We start from the raw sequence: 18,099 nt of genomic DNA, 5'->3' as shown, positions 1-18,099 counted from the left end.
GGAGTATACTTGGGATTAACCCTAGAGCCAATTCTACAAGAATCAACTAGGTGTTTGCCAAGTGGATGTTCATGAAGCATCTTCGCTGAATATTGTCAAAGGGATGCTCTATCTTTTGCCAAACTGTTCAAGACAGCATAAAGGCTGAATCACAAAGAATCACCATTAGGCACAAACAAAATATACCTTTGCTTGTACATATGTGCGTTTCATATAGGCAAAAGAACCTAATGTTTACTTTCCAGTGCTCATTCTTTGATGTGACAGTGAAAATTATCATTCAATGAAATAACAAATGAAAATACATATAACATCCAAAATAGTAATTTTCACAGCCACATCAAGAATTAAGCACTTGGGAGTATACTTGAGATTAACCCTGGAGCCAATTCCTCAAGAATCAACTAGGTGTTTGCCAAGGGGACGTTCATGAAGCATCTTTGCTGAATATTGTTTTGGGGATGCTCTGTCTTTTGCCAAACTATTCAAGACAGAGCATAAAGGCTCACCAAAAATCGCCATTAGGCACAAACAAAATATACATAAAGGCTGAAGCCCTTGATTTGCTTGTGCGTATGTGCGTTTCATATAGACGGAAGAAACTAATGTTCACTTTCAAGTACTTATTCTTTGACGTGACAGTAAAAATTATCATTAGACGAAATAACAAATGAAAATACATATAGCGTCCAAAAGAGTAATTTTCACCACCACATTAGGAATTAAGCACTTGGGAGGGATACTTGGGATTAAGCCTATAGCCAATTCCACAAGAATCAACTAGGTGTTTGCCAAGGGGATGTTCATGAAGCATCTTCGCTAAATATTGTCTTGGGGATGCTCTGTCTTTTGCCAAACTGTTCAAGACAGAGCATAAAGGCTGAATCACCAAGAATCACCATTAGGCACAAACAAAATATACATAAAGGCTGAAGCCCTTCATTTGCTTGTATGTATGTGCGTTTCATGTAGGCAGAAGAACCTAATGTTCACTTTCCGGTGTTTATTCTTTAACGTGACAGTAAAAATTATTATTAGATGAAATAACAAATGAAAATACATATAGCATTCAAAATAGTAATTTTCACAGCCACATCAGGAATTAAGCACTTGGGATTAACCCTAAAGCCAATTCCACAAGAATCAACTAGGTGTTTGCCAAGGGGATGTTCATGAAGCATTTTCGCTGAATATTGTCCAGGGGATGCTCTGTCTTTTGCCAAACTTCTCTGCACACCAATATTACAACTTTTCTCACACTCCCTCGAATATCTACCACGCCATAAAAACCATCCACAATGCATTTTAAATAAAGCACAAGGAGATGGCAGCTCAATGGGGCTTTTCACCATATAAGAATACTGACATTACTCCTCAAGATATAAACTATTAAACATGGCATTTATAGCATAAAAAAACAAAATCCTAAAGGGAAAGAAAAAATCCCAAAATGAACTGAAATTCTTGCTTCTTTTTCTTTTTGATATCACCATTGAAATCATAAGGTATTTGTTGAATTGAGCCCCCACACAACATCTACAAGGAAAAACCTAATTTCTCATACTATTTCCCTCAGCAGCATCTTACATCGCAGCAGATCAATATCAAATCCTATTCCTACCTCTTCTATCAACCTTCAAACTCAAAAAAAAAATCCTAAGTTAAAAGCAGGCAGAGCACATACACTAGTTTTCCTCAAGAAAATGGACCATTTGCAGCTTATTCCAAATAACTTCCAGCAAAACAGCAATAGCAGACATCCCATGATCTTTCTCGTATTTAACAACCGCTGGGCTCAGATACTCTCTCAATTTCAATCAAAACCAAAAGAAAAATGAAAGTAAACCAACTTCGCAATCACATCCAGACTTCCTAGCTTTGCTCAGTGCTCAGACATTTTCCAAATCAAGATTCTTGTGAGTTAAGGTGCCAGTGAAATCTTTGGCTGCATTCCCTGCAGAAGTTTTGATGACGGCTGCAATTTCATGTTCTGCATAATAAAAGCACAAAGATTTTATATCGTATTTAGAAGACATATTACATCTTAATTTTTTTATTTTATTTATTTATTTTTTTTTTAAAGGAATTAATTAGAACATGGAAATCTAAAGGTACAGGAAAAAGGAAAAGGAAATAGCAAATTCTAGAGAAGCAGTCACCTCCATGTAGAAACCGCTGATCTCCTCCTCTGTAAGGCCTTCATCCTCTCCAGCATTTTCGTCCCATCCAAGTGATCGTAAAAATGCAGCCTCTTCCTCATCAGGATAAAGAATCACATGAGGGCTTGAATGCTCTTCTCCGTTGCTTAAACATTTCTGAGACACATCACGTGGATATCCATTGCAGCTCATCTCAACCCTACTTTCAGACAACAAGCCTGCAACAGAGTTATCGGATGAAATGACATCTCTACTCTGAAGTTTAACAGAGGTGGGAGTAGCAGTTTCTATGACCAATTTATCAGAATTCTTTAAGACAGAAACTGCTCGGCCAGTATCAGGAACAGCAGAAGGGGGGTTTGTCAAAGAGTTTTTCCTTGAAAGCTTTTTGAAGAAATCATTCCGGCTCTGGGCTTGAGATAATGGTTTCTTCTCCACAGTTGTCTGGAAAGCAGTTAGCCTGCAGTCAGCACTGGTAGGGCTTAAATTGCTGCTTAAGTTCCTCGGGGGAACAGACACAGTAGCTGATGGAGCAACACCAGGTGGGCTATTAACCACTCTGCTTCCATTAGCAGTTGAAGAGAAACACTTCAATTCTCGTGATGGATTGAGGACACAAAGATTGCCCACAGATACCTTTGTAATATCAAATTTTGTGGACCCTCCACGTGAAGTGTAATTCACAGGGTGTGAAGATGAGAATGTATGCTGCTGCTGAGCAATCTTTGGTTTTGATTTCTCCGAAGGACTGGGAACCTAAAAAGAATCCAACATAAATGAGCGAATTTTTCATTAATGTATCAAATAAACACAAGGGATCTATCCATAGTTAGAAGCAGAAATGTCTGCTTTAGAATATTAACCCTGTTGCATGTACATTACAGAATTTAAAAGCAATAAACTTTTCATATTGTTAAATTATTTTGGTAATATATTGCTATGACTATTTTTCTCGTTTTGGGGAACAGGAGGATAAGTGAAAAAGAAAATAACAAGTCATATATTGTTATGACTAACTATTTTGCTATCTATCCAAATCTGAAAAAAGAACTGATACGTCCCTTAGGCCAACCAAGCCTCATCTAAACAATTTAAAAATGAATGGTGTCAGGCCAGAAACTTCAGCAAACAATCCTTTACAAGGTTTTTCTCATTATGACCAGCATATTGTTTTCAGCTATTTAACCCTTGCTACATTTTCACTTCAAAATAAGAAACTCCTAGCAGTAGACGGCAAACAGAACATTTTTTGCTAATAATCCTTAAGTAGGTGGTGATATATGCTCCCCTGACAAGGCAGCACAAGAAGATATCTCTCCAATGCCAGTGATGTTGACCACTATGACCATGAGGTTCATGTCCTCTGCCCTTGACCATGCCCAATCTTTGCTCCCTATGAATCATGTCCCCTTGTTAAGGTAGGCCTTCATGGTGCCCTTGTCCTTGAGGAAAATGACCATGTTCGCCTGTGTCCCATGACCAGGACACCATGGTGTCGTGTCCCTCACCATGAGGTGGGTGTTCTTAGTGACCCCGGTGGGATTATAATAAAATTACCAACTATTCTGAATGTCGCCAATAAATGCTAACTTGAAGGCCTCAGAAGAATAACAAATTTTAATGCAGTCCATAATATTCTCGCTTTTGCTAAAATAATTTGATGGAAAAATCATTTCCCCACTGGTGTTTCATTCTCCATATCAACCAAAGGATAAACATTAAAAGTAATGACAATTTTCATTCATAAACCCAATGAAATAAGTGTAAAATCAGTCAACTAACAGCAGAAAGAATACATCAGTAACTGCAAACAACCAGAGAACATGGAACACAAAAGCAAATTTTGAGTCGATACTTCTGATTGTTTGAATAAGCAGCACATAATAGTTTTATTTTTTTTCTAATTTTTCAGACTTTATGAACCTTCATTCTTCTTTTTCTACTGAATAGGAGATTCTCTTGTATTTTCTGTGTACTATGGTTGAGTCCCTCTGCGCTTTTCAATTAGATTAAATGTACTTATCAAAAAGAATATATCAGTACCTGTAAGCAACCAGAAAACAAGCATATAGCTGGACACGCTTGAAAAATGTTCCAAATCAGGTCAAATTATATGAACATATCAAAATGAAGCAACAATATTTGGTATTTAGAAATTATAAAACAATGCCATACCCCAATTTTCGGTTCCACCGCCATCAAAAGGTGATAAATCTATGAGCCATTAACTTTAAACATTATGACTTCTGACTTACAGATCAACATCTTTTTTTCTTTTTTTCTCTTTTTTTTGATAAGTAAAACATAGGAAGATATAACATATGACTTACAGATCAACACCTATGAAGCTTATGCCTCAGTGTAAGACTTGTGTCATCCATTACCTCTCAAACTGTTTACAAGCAAAAAACACCTGCCCAAGTTACGTCAGCAGGATACATCCCCAAACCCAACACACTTTAGAGCTTCGACATTATATATCAATATTCAATTTCATGTTTTTGGACAAGTTATTAAAATTTACTAAAATTATATTGATTTAAGGCACAGCAGTAAAACTCAAAACTGACCAACTAGACTATCATACCCAATATAATATTAGTAAATTTTACATGGGTTTTTTTTTTTTTTTTTTGATTTGTACTAGATTGAGCACAGGACCAGATGTAGCCAGGTGCATCAAGGTGCATATAGGATATCGAATAGATCTATTTGGAAATCATCTATAAACAATGTCTTGGAAAATCTCATAGATGGTGCCTAATGGATACATTTGGAACCAAATCATGGGTAGGATTCAACTAGATTCTATTGTTCAGAACAAAATGAAGAAAGAGATCATTAAATTAATTTTGTTGTTTGAAACATATTTTGAAATGAATTCCAGCAACATATTTTCAAAAACCAACCCTTCTGAGTTGTATGATTTTGTGAAATGAATTCCAGATACATGTAATTTTGAAAATTTATAATTTTATTAAGAAAATCTTCTTTTGACCCAAAATAAAATTCCTTTTTTATAAATAGTCGAGAATTAAGAAAAAGAAAATGTGCGACAAAGTGCATTTAGGTGTAGACCGATGCCAATTAAAATGAGAGAATGGTTGGTTAGAGGGTTGTTTAAAAAAGTAAAAGCAACACTTGTGTCACCTTTGGGCAACTCTAGATTTTCCTCACCCCTTGCACCTTCATGCAAATTTAGATATTCCCCAACGTGCTTATCTTAATGCTAGCCATTAGTAGCCACTATGAATGGATGCAGTCAGATTTTTCTGTAGGAAAAATATATCTAGAAGGCTAGGAAGGAGACATTGGTGCTGCAGAGATACATCTAAAAGACTACAATGCTGAAGCAAGCGTCTGAGAAGAGGAAAAAGAAGGGTGTGGAGTCATGTGAGCAGTTGTGTTTGAGGTCGCAGACCTTGTCGCAGCCAGCCATGGCGAGTGAGGATTCAGGTGCTTGTTTTGACGATTTCAAATGGAATTCATTGTCGTACAGACACCACAGAATTGAATCCATTTTTTTTGTCCAAATAAAGGATTCAATTCAAAATGAACTGAATTCTTTTTTTTTTTTTTTTTTTTTTTTTTTTTTATAATAGGTAACTGAATTCCTTCTTTTTTACTTTCACAACGAGCTCAATGAGATGAAAGCAACTGCCAATCAATTACATTCAAATTCATAACTCAGGAAAAATCTGTGATCAACTATAGGCAATCTTATAGCCATTAGAAACCAATCATTGTAATGTATAACAATTAATACAGCAAGAAATCACAAAGTCCACTTTATAAATGCTATGTACCAAAGAAAAAATGAAAAAAAAAATACTAAAATAAAGAAAGAAAAAGAGATGATAAACCAGAATTTTATTATAGGTGCATTAAAACTCATCAAGAAAGAATTTAAAGACTAAAATTTGTGTAGTATTAAGAGAAGCAAGTGTATGAGCGTCACATGCTGCTGCACCTACAACATTGATCAAAATGTAACCTTTTTTTTTTTTTTTTTTTCTTTTTTTTTTTCTTTGATTAGTAAAGCAACCACGTTTCTCAACTTCTGTAGTTGGAAAACAAAATCACTTATTCAATTTTTTTTAAGACATATCCTAGTTTATTTACCTCATACAAGTCATTGTCTGAAGGCAATGTAAAATTTAAAATCCAACATTGTGCTACTAATGCCACCAACATTTTGAAAACGTAAACATGAATATTTTCTAGGAGATACATCTCGCCCTTGAGTTCAGGAAAAGAGCTCCTGCAATGGGGTACCTGGGTTTCTTTTATGTGGAGACTAAGGCGTTTGAGTTCTGGTCAGATGTGAGAAGGAGTGTTAGGTTGGCGGAAAAAAGTAGAGGTGTTTCTCAGTCGGAGATTATGGCTTGGCTGACAGTGTTCTGGTTACTTCTTTCATGGATTACATGACTCAAAGCGATAAGACACGTGAGAACTGGAGGACTTTCCGATTCAGCAATATTGTTTACATGATGCAGAAAAGTAATTGATATGGTAGTTTCATGGAGTTATCAGAATATGGAGGGGGTGGACGGAGAAGCTTCGTGATAGTTCCGAAGGGAGACAAAAGGAAGGGTTGGCAAGAATGTCGCGTGCAAATACTGCAGGTCTGAAACAGTATTATGAAAAACAATGTGCGGGCGGGCTGATCAAGGGTCCACAGATGGAGAAGGTGCTGGTAGAGAAACCGCTGGGGAAGATAACGGAGGGACCAATGGGAGTCCACGACAAAGGATCATATGTGGTGGTGGTAGTGGACAAAATGCAAGGGGATGAGAGGAGGTGTCCAGCGCAGGCGACTGTGCAAACCATTCTGACAGGTGATCAATTCGCTGGTGACCACGATGCTGGGGACGGGGTGACGGAGTTAATTCAGGACATAACAGAAGACAAACTCACTGGAATTAAGCCCGTGGTGGATCTTGCTAGATTTAATGGGGAATTACTATACGTTAGCACCATTCAAAACATGTTGATTGCCTTTAAGAAGGAATCAACAGTTGTCTAGAGAAGATTGACGTGGGCCGGGTGTCTCAAGGGTCTGGACAAAAGGTGGGCCAAGAGAATAATAATTGGCTCGACCCATGGGCAAAGCCAGGGGCGCATGTGGGGCAGTTCACTAATGGGTCCTTCGGTGTGCAGCCCAACCCATTTTTTAAGAAAACTTACTTCCGCAGAAGTTGGAAACAGCCTCGGTGGCGTGTGAAACACACTAGAAACGGTGGGTCAGGCCGTACTGCTTATGATTCAGCCGTTGATGTCCAGGACAGTGAGCAGGAGACCACGCCGAACAGCTATCCAGACACTTCAAGTGGACCTGAAAAGGACGATAAGGCCATTGGGAAGCAGCAGTCGCCTAGTGAGGAGGCTATGCCGAGTCGCGAGATGGTGGCCGAAAGGTCAGAGATGACGCCGGCCAGCCACCCAGTCACGTCAGATGAACAGATAAGGCCAGTGGGCAGAAGCTGTCTCCTAGCAAGGACGTTCTGCCACGACACGAGTTGGTTCCCAGAAGCTCGAAGTCAATGCCGAATAGCTTCCCAGTCGACCAAGAAGAGCCAGACACAACCGACAAGCCAATAGGACAGAAGTGGACGCCCAATGAGGGAGCTCAGCCGCTTGTAGAGGGAGAGGACGAAAAATCGGAGGTGGAAGAGATATCAGCACTGGTTGTGTCAGACTTAGAGTGGCCGACGAGCAGGGTGAGAAAATTATCACGAGGGAGGCTACAGCAGGAAGCAAGGTTATGACCAGGTTAGAGCTCTGTACCCATAATAAGGCAGAGACGGCAATAGGGGATGTTGTTCATTCTGGGGTGAAGAGAAGGAATGAGAGTATGGAGGAGAAGTTGTAGGGGCTAGTGGTGGAATATCCCAGGTGTTGGTGGACACCTTTGGACAGTGAGCCGATAGTGTTATTGGAAGATCAGCAATTACACATCATTGCTGATGTGAATAGTTTCAGCCCATCTTCAGCTGCTGGAGATAAGCAATATACTGGATTGGAAATGGTACAGCTTAGTAATGAAGAAGTGTTGGAGGTAGAGCTGTTGAAAGCACAACGAGGGGACATGTTGGAGGGTGTGACAATGAATAAAGTAGAGGCATGCGAATGGGTGGTGGAGAGAGTGAAAGGTTTTTTCCTTATAGTGGGTTTGTCATTCAACAGGCATGAGAAACAGATGATGGATCTATTTAGAGCAATTGAAGATAATAGAAAGAAAACTCCTAGTCCTTCGGTGGCAGAAACAAAACTACATCCAAAGGCAAAAGCGAGTTACAGCGGCTGACTTGTTCTATAAATTATGATGGCAAGAAGGGGAATGCCATCAAGGTTAATGGGAAAGGGAGGGGCCTCTCAGTTGTTTAATGAAGCCTAAGATTCTATCTTGGAATGTGAGGGGGCAGAACTTGGAGGAAAAAAGGATGAAGATTAAGTGACTCATACGGGAGTGGAAGGCAGATATTGTGTGTTTACAAGAAACTACATTGCAACTTGTTACCAGGCAGCTAGTTAGGAGTTTGTGGAGTTGCGCACATATGGATTGGTGTTATTTAGGGTCACAAGGAGCTTTCAAAGGCATTATGTGGGGCGTTTTAAAATTTGCATTTTCTTTCCGAAGTGTCATTGATAACTTTGGATGGGCATTCGTAGGCGTGCATGGTCCTAATGATGATCATGATAGGCAGCTCTTGTGGGATGAATTGGTAGGCATCATGAGTTTGTGGGAAGTGCCTTGGTATATCGGAGGAGACTGTAATGCTATTAGGTATCAAAGTGAAAGGTTAGGTGTTACTCGGTATTCCTCACCTGTGGGGGAATTCTACAATCTCATTTTTGATCAAGGTCTGATTGACATTCCTTTGGTGGGTGGGCAATACATTTGGTCAAATAACCAATGTTGATCTAGAATTGACAGATTTATGTTCTCTCCTAGATGGGAAGAGAAGTTTCTTGATGTGGTTCAAGGGAGACTCCCTCATCTATTGTCTGATCACTTTCCCATTTTACTTGAATGTGGAGTGGGGAATAAAAGTGGAGGATACTTCAAGTTTGAGAATATGTGGTTGAAATCTGAGGAGTTTGTGGATTAGGTAAAAATTTGGTGGCAATCATATCAGTTTCATGGGAGTTCCAGTCATGTGCTGGCATGCAAATAGAAAGGTGACCTGCGACGATGGAATGATGAAGTTTTTGAGAATGTTAGGAAAAGGAAGAAGGTGTTATTGGATGGTATTAGGGAGCTCAATGTCCTTGGGGAAGGTCGAGGGTTGAATTAGGAGGAAAGGAGGAGCAAAGATGAGTTGTCTAAGGAGTTGGAGAGATTGTTGCTGTGTGAGGAAGTGAGCTAGGGCCAGAAATCTCGGGCTTTGTGGTTGAGGGAGGGGGATAAGAACACAAAATTTTTCATAGGATGGCGAACTCAAATAGAAGGAATAATGCCATTGAGTCTTTAATTGTCAATGGCTCTCTGTCTTCGGATGCCACAGATATCAAGGCACATATTGTTCAGTTCACACACTGGTTTACTAAGAGTTGTAGTTGGAGGCCTATACCCAATGATTTATCCTTTTAGTCTATTGGAAGAGAGGAGGGCTTGTGGTTAGAAAGGGATTTTGAAGAGAGTGAGGTGTTTGAGGTAGTTAAGGAGTTACAAGGAGACAAGTCACCGGGTCCTGATGGCTTTTCCTTGCCTTTTGTGAAGACATGTTGGGGAGTGATTAAAGAAGATATAATGGCTGCTTTCCAAGAATTCCACAGCAAGGGGAGTTTTCAAAAAAGTTTGAATGCAACATTTATAGTGCTAATTCCTAAGAAAGAAGGGGCAGCAGAGCTAAAGGACTTTTGACCTATAAGTTTGGTGGGTGCTGTGTACAAATTGATTACTAAAGTGTTGAATCAATTGAAAACTGTGTTAGAGAAGATTATATCAAAGTCGCAAAATGCTGACATTAAGGGAAGACATATTTTGGATTCGGTCTTGATAGTTAATGAATGCATTGATAGTCGTTTGGGTACCCGGTTTGTTATGCAAGTTAGATCTAGAAAAGGCGTATGATCACGTGAATTGAGATTTTTTACTATTCCTATTGCAACGAAGTGAGATCAGGGAGAAATGGAGAGATTGGATAGCTTTCTGTATTTCTGCAGTCCGATATTCAATTTTGATTAATAGAGAACCCTCAGGTTTCTTTATTACTCAAGGTATACGACAAGAGGACCCGCTATCTCCATTCCTATTTGTTATTGTTACTGAGGCGCTAACTAGAATGATGGCGGCAACAGAAGATAGTAGCCTTGTTGTTGGTTTTTCGGTGGGAACAAGAAATAATCCTGGATTCAATCTCTCACATTTGTTGTTTGCGAATAATACATTGATATTTTGTGGGGCAAACGAAGACTAACACCGTAATTTTTGCTGTCATTTTCTATGCTTTGAAACAGTCTCGGGGTTAAAAATTAATTTGCCATAGTTTGAGATTGTTCCAATTGGTGAGGCGGAGGGTGTTGATAGGTTGGCGAGCATTTTTCATTTTAGGGTGGTTAGACTACCTACGAAATATTTGGGTCTTCCTGGGGCACCTTACAAGTCTACCACCATTTGGAATGATATTGTCAAGACGATGGAAAGGAAATTGGCGGATTGGAAGAGACTGTATTTATCAAAGGGCAGGAGGATCACATTAATTAAAAGCACTTTGTCCAACCTTCCTACGTATTTTCTGTCTCTATTGCCTATTCCCGTGAGTGTAGTGAACAGATTGGAGAAACTACAACGAGATTTCCAATGCAGTGGTCTCAATGAGGCGCCTAAGTTCCACTTAGTGAAATGGTCTCAAATTTGCTCTCCTATGCAAGGAGGTGCTTTGGGAATTCGAAACTTGTGTGTAATTTCAATCTAGCTTTATTGGGTAAACGGTTATGGCGATATGCTACAAAAAGAAGCGTATTGGAGGTTGGTTGTAGAGGTCAAGTATGGGTGCATGAATGTAGGGCTGGCAATTTTGACACGACCCGCGAACCCGGCACGAACACGACACGAAGTTAATAGGTATTGGGTTTGGGCTTACCGGGTTCGGGTCTTAATCGGGTCTACCCGATTATAGCACAGTTACTTTCGTGTCTAGCAAGTCTACCCGACGGCTCAGCCGGGTGACCCGCCAGACCCATTTAGATTAAAAAAAAAAAAAAACCTAAAGATTAAAGTAAACTGTAAAGAGTAAATAAGCCCTGAAATTTTAAATCACTATCGCAGCTTCGCACTTCGCAAGCAGCAGCCCCCCCCCAGCGCCTCTCTCTCCCTGTCGGCTCTCTCTCTCCCTCTATCGCAGCTTTGCAGGCAGCAGCCCCCCCAGCACCTCTCTCCCTCTCGGCTCTCTCTCTCTCTCTCTCATCTCTGCCAATGGCATTGGTATATTATTAATTTATTATTAATATTACATTATTTTTTCCATTTTTCATTAAGGGTTTTTTTTTTAACGAGTTAGGTCGTGTCGAGTCATGTGACCTGTTTAGTACACGGGTCGTGTTCATGTCTAGGGTAATTGGGTCGCGGGTCTTAACGGGGTCGTAATCGTGTCTACCCGGTTACACGTTTTGCCAACCCTACATGAATGGCAATTGGTGTACTAAGGTGGTGGAGGGCCCTTATGGAGTTGGCGTGTGGAAACATATTAGGAGAGGGTAAAGAGTTTTCTCGAGATTTATTAGATTTGGAGTAGGAGATGGTTATGGCATGATACTTGGTGCAAGGATCAGTCTTTGAAGGAAGTTTTCCCTGAATTATTTCGAATTGCAAGTAATAAGGAGGCATGGGTTAGGGATCATATGTAATTGTCCAATGGTGTTACACAGTGGAATGTTCCTTTCGTACTAAAGGTCCAAGATTGGGAGGTAGAGGTGGAGATGACTTTTTTTGGAAAGTTATATGCCTTCAGTAGTCGACTTTGGGTGGGGGGGGTGGGGGGACATGTGGTGAACTCCTTCCAAACGGAAGATTTTTGAGGTGAGGTCTTTTTTTCGAATGCTTTCTTCTTTAGGGACAGATGTGGAGGTAGTTACCTCTTTCCCATGGAGGAGTATATGGAAAGTTAAAGTTCCACTGATAGTAAGTTTCTTTGTGTGGATGGCGACTCTTGGTAATTTTGACTTTGAATAACTTGCATAAGAAATGAATCATTGTGGTGGAATGGTGTTGTATGTGTAAGTGGAGTGGTGAATCTGTCAACCATCTCCTCCTTCATTGTGAAGTGCCACGAGCTTTATGGAGTGCATTATTTACTCTTTTTGATATCACATGGATAATGCATGGAAGGGTGGCAGATTTGTTAGCTTGTTGGCGTGGTGAGAGAAGTAATAGTTCAATAAAGGAAGTGTGGAGAATAGCCTCACTGTGTCTAATGTGGACTATTTTAAGAGAGCGGGATACAAGATGTATTGAAGATCAAGAAAAGACGCCGGATTAGCTCAAAAAGTTGTTTATCCAAACTCTATTTCATTGGGCGGACGCTTTTAATGTGTCCTAGTTTTCTACTATACCTCAATTTTTGGCTTTATGTACTTTTTGTCTTTAGTGGGACCTTTCTTTGTATACATCATGTGTACTAGGGTTGCGCCATTCTACGCTTTTCAATGAATTACTTAGTTATCGAGAAAAAAAAAATGCGACCAACAAGAAGAGCCTACTTTTTAGAGTAAACATTAAACACAAAAATCTAAGTGGTTTGTGTTTAGCACTATATAGACCTAAACATTTTCATTACAGGGCAAGTCAAGCTTAAAATCTGGAGAGTGTGCTTTCATAGTTAGGATCTATTAGCAAATAATCTACAGTCCTGTAATGGATACATCATTAAAACTACAAGATGGTATTCGTGCCAAACTTATAGGAGTTTTTCGCAGCAGTGAAGTCAGCCCAAGGAGAAAAATCCATGAAGAGAAAACGTAAACTAAAACAAGAGAGGATTAGAGTGAGTATTGGTGGAGTTCATGAAATTATCAACAGTGGTGAGTTGGCAATGCTCCTCAGGACTTGAGGGTCAAACACACAGAGGAACTATCTCTCAAACTTTCAAAACTAATCATTACTTTTTAATTTTTGCACTTCAGATTTTGCAGCATATGAAAATCTAAAATACAAAATTTGGAAAACCCAAAGAAAATAAACTCTATTGTTTTGTCTGTATGAAAGCAATGGAACTTTTAATTCAATTCCAAATTTGGGATTTTGCAGTAGAAATTTTATTTTTTAATGACGTGGAACCTCAACAAGGCAAGACCCTTTGAGCCCATCTCTAAGAGTACACCCCGGATACACGACCCCACCCACCAAAACCATGTATCAGGTAAATTTCGCAGTAGAAATTGAAGAAAAGAGAAACCTAAAATCTAGATATCACACTAGACAGATCAACGTGAACAAGAACTTCTTCATTAGGATGGAGTAAGAACCTTTTATTGACATGAAATTGAATTGAATTGGAGAGGATCCTGATCCTATATCTGACAAGTGCAAATCCTCCACCGAGGTCATTTAATCACAAAAATTTATGGGAACTGAAGAATAGAAACTTCTGATACTGAAACAATACCAAACCGGCATCATACAATATAAACCTTCAAACAGTTATATAAAACAAGGTAAACTGCAATATATACAAAGGGAAGCAACAGCTCTTACCAGGGGCTTTTGCAGGGAAGGCATCATGGGAATTAATTGCCTAGATTGCTTCATGGCCAGATCTTCAAGCCTTTGAGTTGCTACAGATAACTACATTAAGAAGCACAGGACACTATATGAGCATGAATAAATGTTCTACCAATGCTCAAATAAAATAGGAAATCCAACTTACTTGTGGAGGTGTACGAGCACGAGCAGGGCCCTGAGCCAATGTTTCAGCCATATTGAGGCCAGTCCCCCTGCTTGGAGACCCAGAAGTTGAGCTTGCAGAAATAGTTTGCTGAGCCAATGCTGCACCAGTGCTATTGCTTCCAGCAATCACAGGGACCTCTACTAGAACCGATTTCCAGCCATCACCACCAATGGCGGAAGAAGTGCCAATTCGCAATTTCTGAATGGCAGTGTTCATGCCAGAAGACGGGATTCTTCCTATTTCAGAACCATCTTCTCGTTCTTCAGCTATGAGTGAGGGAAAGTCCCGGTCGAATGCAGTTTTAGTAGTACTGCTAACAACACTACCCCTACCAAGCAGACCGTTATCATTGCTGTGTTTCTTTTTAGTACTATTTGAGTCAACAGCTACTCTACTGGGCCATGTGTCACCATGTTTTCCTGTAATCATAGACTGTGAACCCCGCAACATATCCTTCTCAAACCTATTGGGCAAGATGCTACCAAGAGAATCAGCATATTCAGGCCGCCTGTGGTCACCCAAAATCAACTTGTCCTTGTCACAGTATGAATGGATGTCCTCCCAATCCCTATCACGGTGGCTTCTACCAAAAGTACTGTAAGGCCGTGAGCGGGCAGAACCGTTATTACTAGAACTCTGGCGAAAATAGGAGGAAGTAGATTGATCTGAAGCAAATAGACGACTTATATCAAGATCATTACTGCTCATGGATGACCTATGTTTCGCATGCTTCGATATGGGATGATCGTCTATATCAGAAGGGTATATATTTTAGCTTAGCTTGTATTCGACTATTTGAAAACGTAATAAAAGAGAAGTTGAATCAAGATTACATTTATTTCAAAAAAGAATGACATATTCAAAATGAAACTGATTTAGAATGCCTATTTTTCTTAACCCTCCGTTCCCAACATTCTTTGCCAGAACGAAGAAAATGTAAAGTTTTCAGTATAAGTAGTCAAGAAAACATAACAAATTAAGGCAATAAAGATTGCTCCATTCAAAAAAGATTTTGCATCATTCTTAGCCTTGATATAGATCAAGTATTTCACTTTTCTTCTCCTACTAAACAACAGAAAATCAAGATTCGACATTTTATCAAAAAAAAAAAAAGGTGAGCAAATGAAGATCACCTGAGTGCAACGAAGATGATGAAAATTGGTGGTTTGTGCTGCCAGCACCAGTGACACTTCCACTGCTTTTCAACCATTCTGGCATCAAAGCGGGCTCACTTCTATCCATAACTTGTATCAATCATGATCAATCGATATTAAATGAACCCCCAATTCGTCTTTGGTCTAAAACTTTTCAATTCCACCACAATATTCTTGACTATTTTTCTATAATAAAAAAATAATAAGCCGATGTCACTTTAAATTCACATTAGTCAATACCAAAGCTCATAATCTCAATCCAATTTCCCAAACACCCTAATTCTTCAAATCAGTCCTGTACACTGAAATTAGGCTTTCTTTATTCTTTTCTCTTTCTTATCTTTGCCTCACTTTACACTATACACCATGAGATAATAACAAAGAACTTGGTCAAGAACAATTCACTAAGAACCCCCCAATCAATGAAATGAATAAGAAACTTTTGTATAATCTCGAGGAACTTTTTGTCAGAAAGTGCTTCTAGTAAGAAGCAATTTTTTGTCTACAATGGGCTTTCACAATTCAGGAAGAAGAAACCAAGAAGACCCTCATCACAGTCAATACTGTTTGTTTCCAAAAACGACAAACCTATCCCCTGAAAAACCAAGCTATTCCCGGGCAAGAACCCAGACCCATTATGCCAAGTAATACGAAAACCAAACCCTAAAAACTAAAAGGACTAGAAAGCAAAGAAGCACCCCATTCCATGAATCACAGTGGCGGAAACAGAGCCCCCAATCGTGGGGCTACCGAGGGCCCCTGTGTGTCTCAATGCCAAGCGCTGTGACGCAGGCAGCGAAGCAATACGAGCAAGAAAATACGACGGGCGAGAATGCCAAGAGCTTCGAATTTCTTGAGAGAAAAATAAATAAATCAATCAATAAAAAACAGTCTATGAAAATCTAGTTTGGTGTCATCATAATTTGAGCGTTTATGGATAGAGAAACACTTGCTTGGAAAGCACTCTGCTTTGCTTGCGCCGCGAAGAGGAGGGAGAGGAGATTAGAGGAAGTTTTCTTCGTGTGATTGTAAGTTTGTGTTTGTGGGAGGTTGGCTGAAAGTATAAAAGAACCGAGAGTCCCTTCTATCTAAAACTTCAGTATTCAATAGAAATTTGATATCATTTTAAAAATAGCAAATACAATAAAGATAAACATTTTATCTTTAATTTAAAGATTAAATGCTTGTTTTTTTTTCCTTATAGTTTAACAATTTTTTTTTTTCCCTCGCGATAATTGTTAAAAATAGAGATATACCTTCGTCTAACTTTGATCCAAAATTTCATGAAAATCCACTTCGTATTCATATATCTAAATAAAAATTTTAAAATTAAAATTATTAAAAAATTATAAATAAAAAAATAAAAAATGAGTGATCAGAGCCACCCCTAACCGGTTCATGGGTGGACAAACCACCTCATAATTGTTAGGAGTGGCCAAGCCACTTCTATTGGCCTAGGATGTTTTCAGTCATCCCAAACCAACCGGTCTAAGGTGAGGGAACTACTCATAGCCCTTTAGGGTGATCCGGTCGACCCTAAAATTCTGTTGCCTTTGCAAGCCTGCATAGATGTGGTACAAGGCCCTACCCATCTCACTGGTCCAAATAAAAGAGATAAAACAATCGAACAAGGAAGTTTATTTGACATTGTTTGGCAGCCCATATAAGTTTTTATTTTGAATTTTTCCAAAAATCTATGCAGTTTATTGAGTTTGGCCCATTGAACTCGTATTATTTTGGGTTTGTTTTGCAAACTATTTTCAGTTCATTCAATATTGGGCTTCTGCTTTCCAACTAAAACAAAAACTCATTTTTTATGTGAAATATTTGAATAACTCGGCTTTTAAGATAAAGTTGCAAGTAGAAATATCCCATTTTTTATGTGAAATATTTGAATAAATTTTTGCTTTCTTATTAACATCATAAACTTCTTAGTAAAAATATATCAGAACTTCTATTTTATAATATAAAGTTATTACAAAATTTAAACCTGACAGTTTATATATAATATAAATAAATACAGCTACTAAAAGCATCTTCAGTAGAAGTAAGAAAAATAGCTACTAAAAAAGTACAAATTTTTACTTTAACTACTTATCTTTCTATACACATTCCAACATATTCTCTATTCTATTCTTTATTTTTTTTAAATATTATTTTGAGTGGAAGAAAGTGTGAAAGAAAGAGGAGGAGAGAGAAAGTAAAAAAAAAAATGAGACAAAAAATAATAAACAAATTAAAGCTTATAGTGTGAACAGTGAATAGGCTAATTAACTTATTCACTATTCATACTAGATGAAAAAAAAAAGGATTAAATACCTTATACCCCTTAGGGTTTAAACTTTTTATTTTTTCCTTCCTAAGGTTTGATTTTTATCAGATAAAGTATCTGTGGTTTTCATAAAGACGGAAATGGTACCTCCATTCATCTGCCTTTAGAAAATTTAACGGAAATCCACGTCACTAACATATGGACTTATAAAATTTTGACACCTGATATAAGAGCCAAATCATCAGTGATGACTAGATTTTAACCTTGCCACCTGATTTAAAAAAAATATATATATATATATAGGGTTAATAAGTTTTTTGGTACCTCAATTTTCACTTTTTAATTTTTTTCTCCCTAAGTTTTAAAACAGGACAAATCTAATAACCAAACCTATGGGAAAATACGGAATCACTACCTCCGTCATTTTCCGTCAGTCCCACTAACAGACGTCCACGTCATCGCCACGTAACTACACTATAATGGCGACATCTATCACCTAGTTCCACATAAGCTAACAGGATTCCTCATTCTCCTTCAAACTCCAGCTTACTTCTCCATTTACCCCTAACAGAGGTTCCCTTGATTGCTCAGCGTTCTGCGCGGCACATGCACGCCATTTCCAT

The 18,099-nt window shown here is 38.6% G+C and overlaps 1 protein-coding gene across 3 annotated transcripts; it reads right to left on the bottom strand.

Moving 5' to 3' along the window:
• Positions 1 to 1,451: 1,451 nt before the first annotated feature.
• LOC132189776 (uncharacterized) lies at positions 1,452 to 16,285 on the bottom strand. Of its 3 annotated transcripts, XM_088513875.1 has the most exons (6): positions 16,158 to 16,285; positions 15,184 to 16,056; positions 14,030 to 14,799; positions 13,858 to 13,947; positions 2,160 to 2,915; positions 1,452 to 1,990 (listed from the first exon to the last, which is right to left on the bottom strand). In XM_088513875.1, the coding sequence occupies exons 2-6, from the start codon at positions 15,290 to 15,292 to the stop codon at positions 1,922 to 1,924; spliced, it is 1,794 nt and encodes a 597-aa protein (XP_088370001.1). In that variant the 5' UTR covers positions 15,293 to 16,056; positions 16,158 to 16,285; the 3' UTR covers positions 1,452 to 1,921. The 3 variants fall into 3 exon arrangements, with proteins under 3 accessions (XP_088370001.1, XP_059460550.2, XP_059460557.2); XM_059604567.2 differs by having other exon boundaries at positions 15,184 to 16,285; XM_059604574.2 differs by having other exon boundaries at positions 14,030 to 14,715; positions 15,184 to 16,285.
• Between the last annotated feature and the right edge of the window lie 1,814 nt (positions 16,286 to 18,099).

The sequence above is a fragment of the Corylus avellana genome, chromosome 2 (genome assembly GCF_965113065.1).
Source record: "Corylus avellana chromosome 2, dhCorAvel1.hap1.2, whole genome shotgun sequence".
NCBI lineage: Eukaryota > Viridiplantae > Streptophyta > Magnoliopsida > Fagales > Betulaceae > Corylus > Corylus avellana.
This window is presented reverse-complemented; position numbering and strand designations above follow the sequence as displayed.

Bases quoted from the DNA above. Each gene is read 5' to 3' on its own strand.
- LOC132189776 (XM_059604567.2), bottom strand. From the start codon at position 15,292: ATGGATAGAAGTGAGCCCGCTTTGATGCCAGAATGGTTGAAAAGCAGT. The intron at 14,800-15,183 runs GTGATCTTCATT...CTTCTGATATAG, and splicing joins ATCATCTTCGTTGCACTCAG to ACGATCATCCCATATCGAAG. The intron at 13,948-14,029 runs GTAAGTTGGATT...TTCTTAATGTAG, and splicing joins GTGCTCGTACACCTCCACAA to TTATCTGTAGCAACTCAAAG.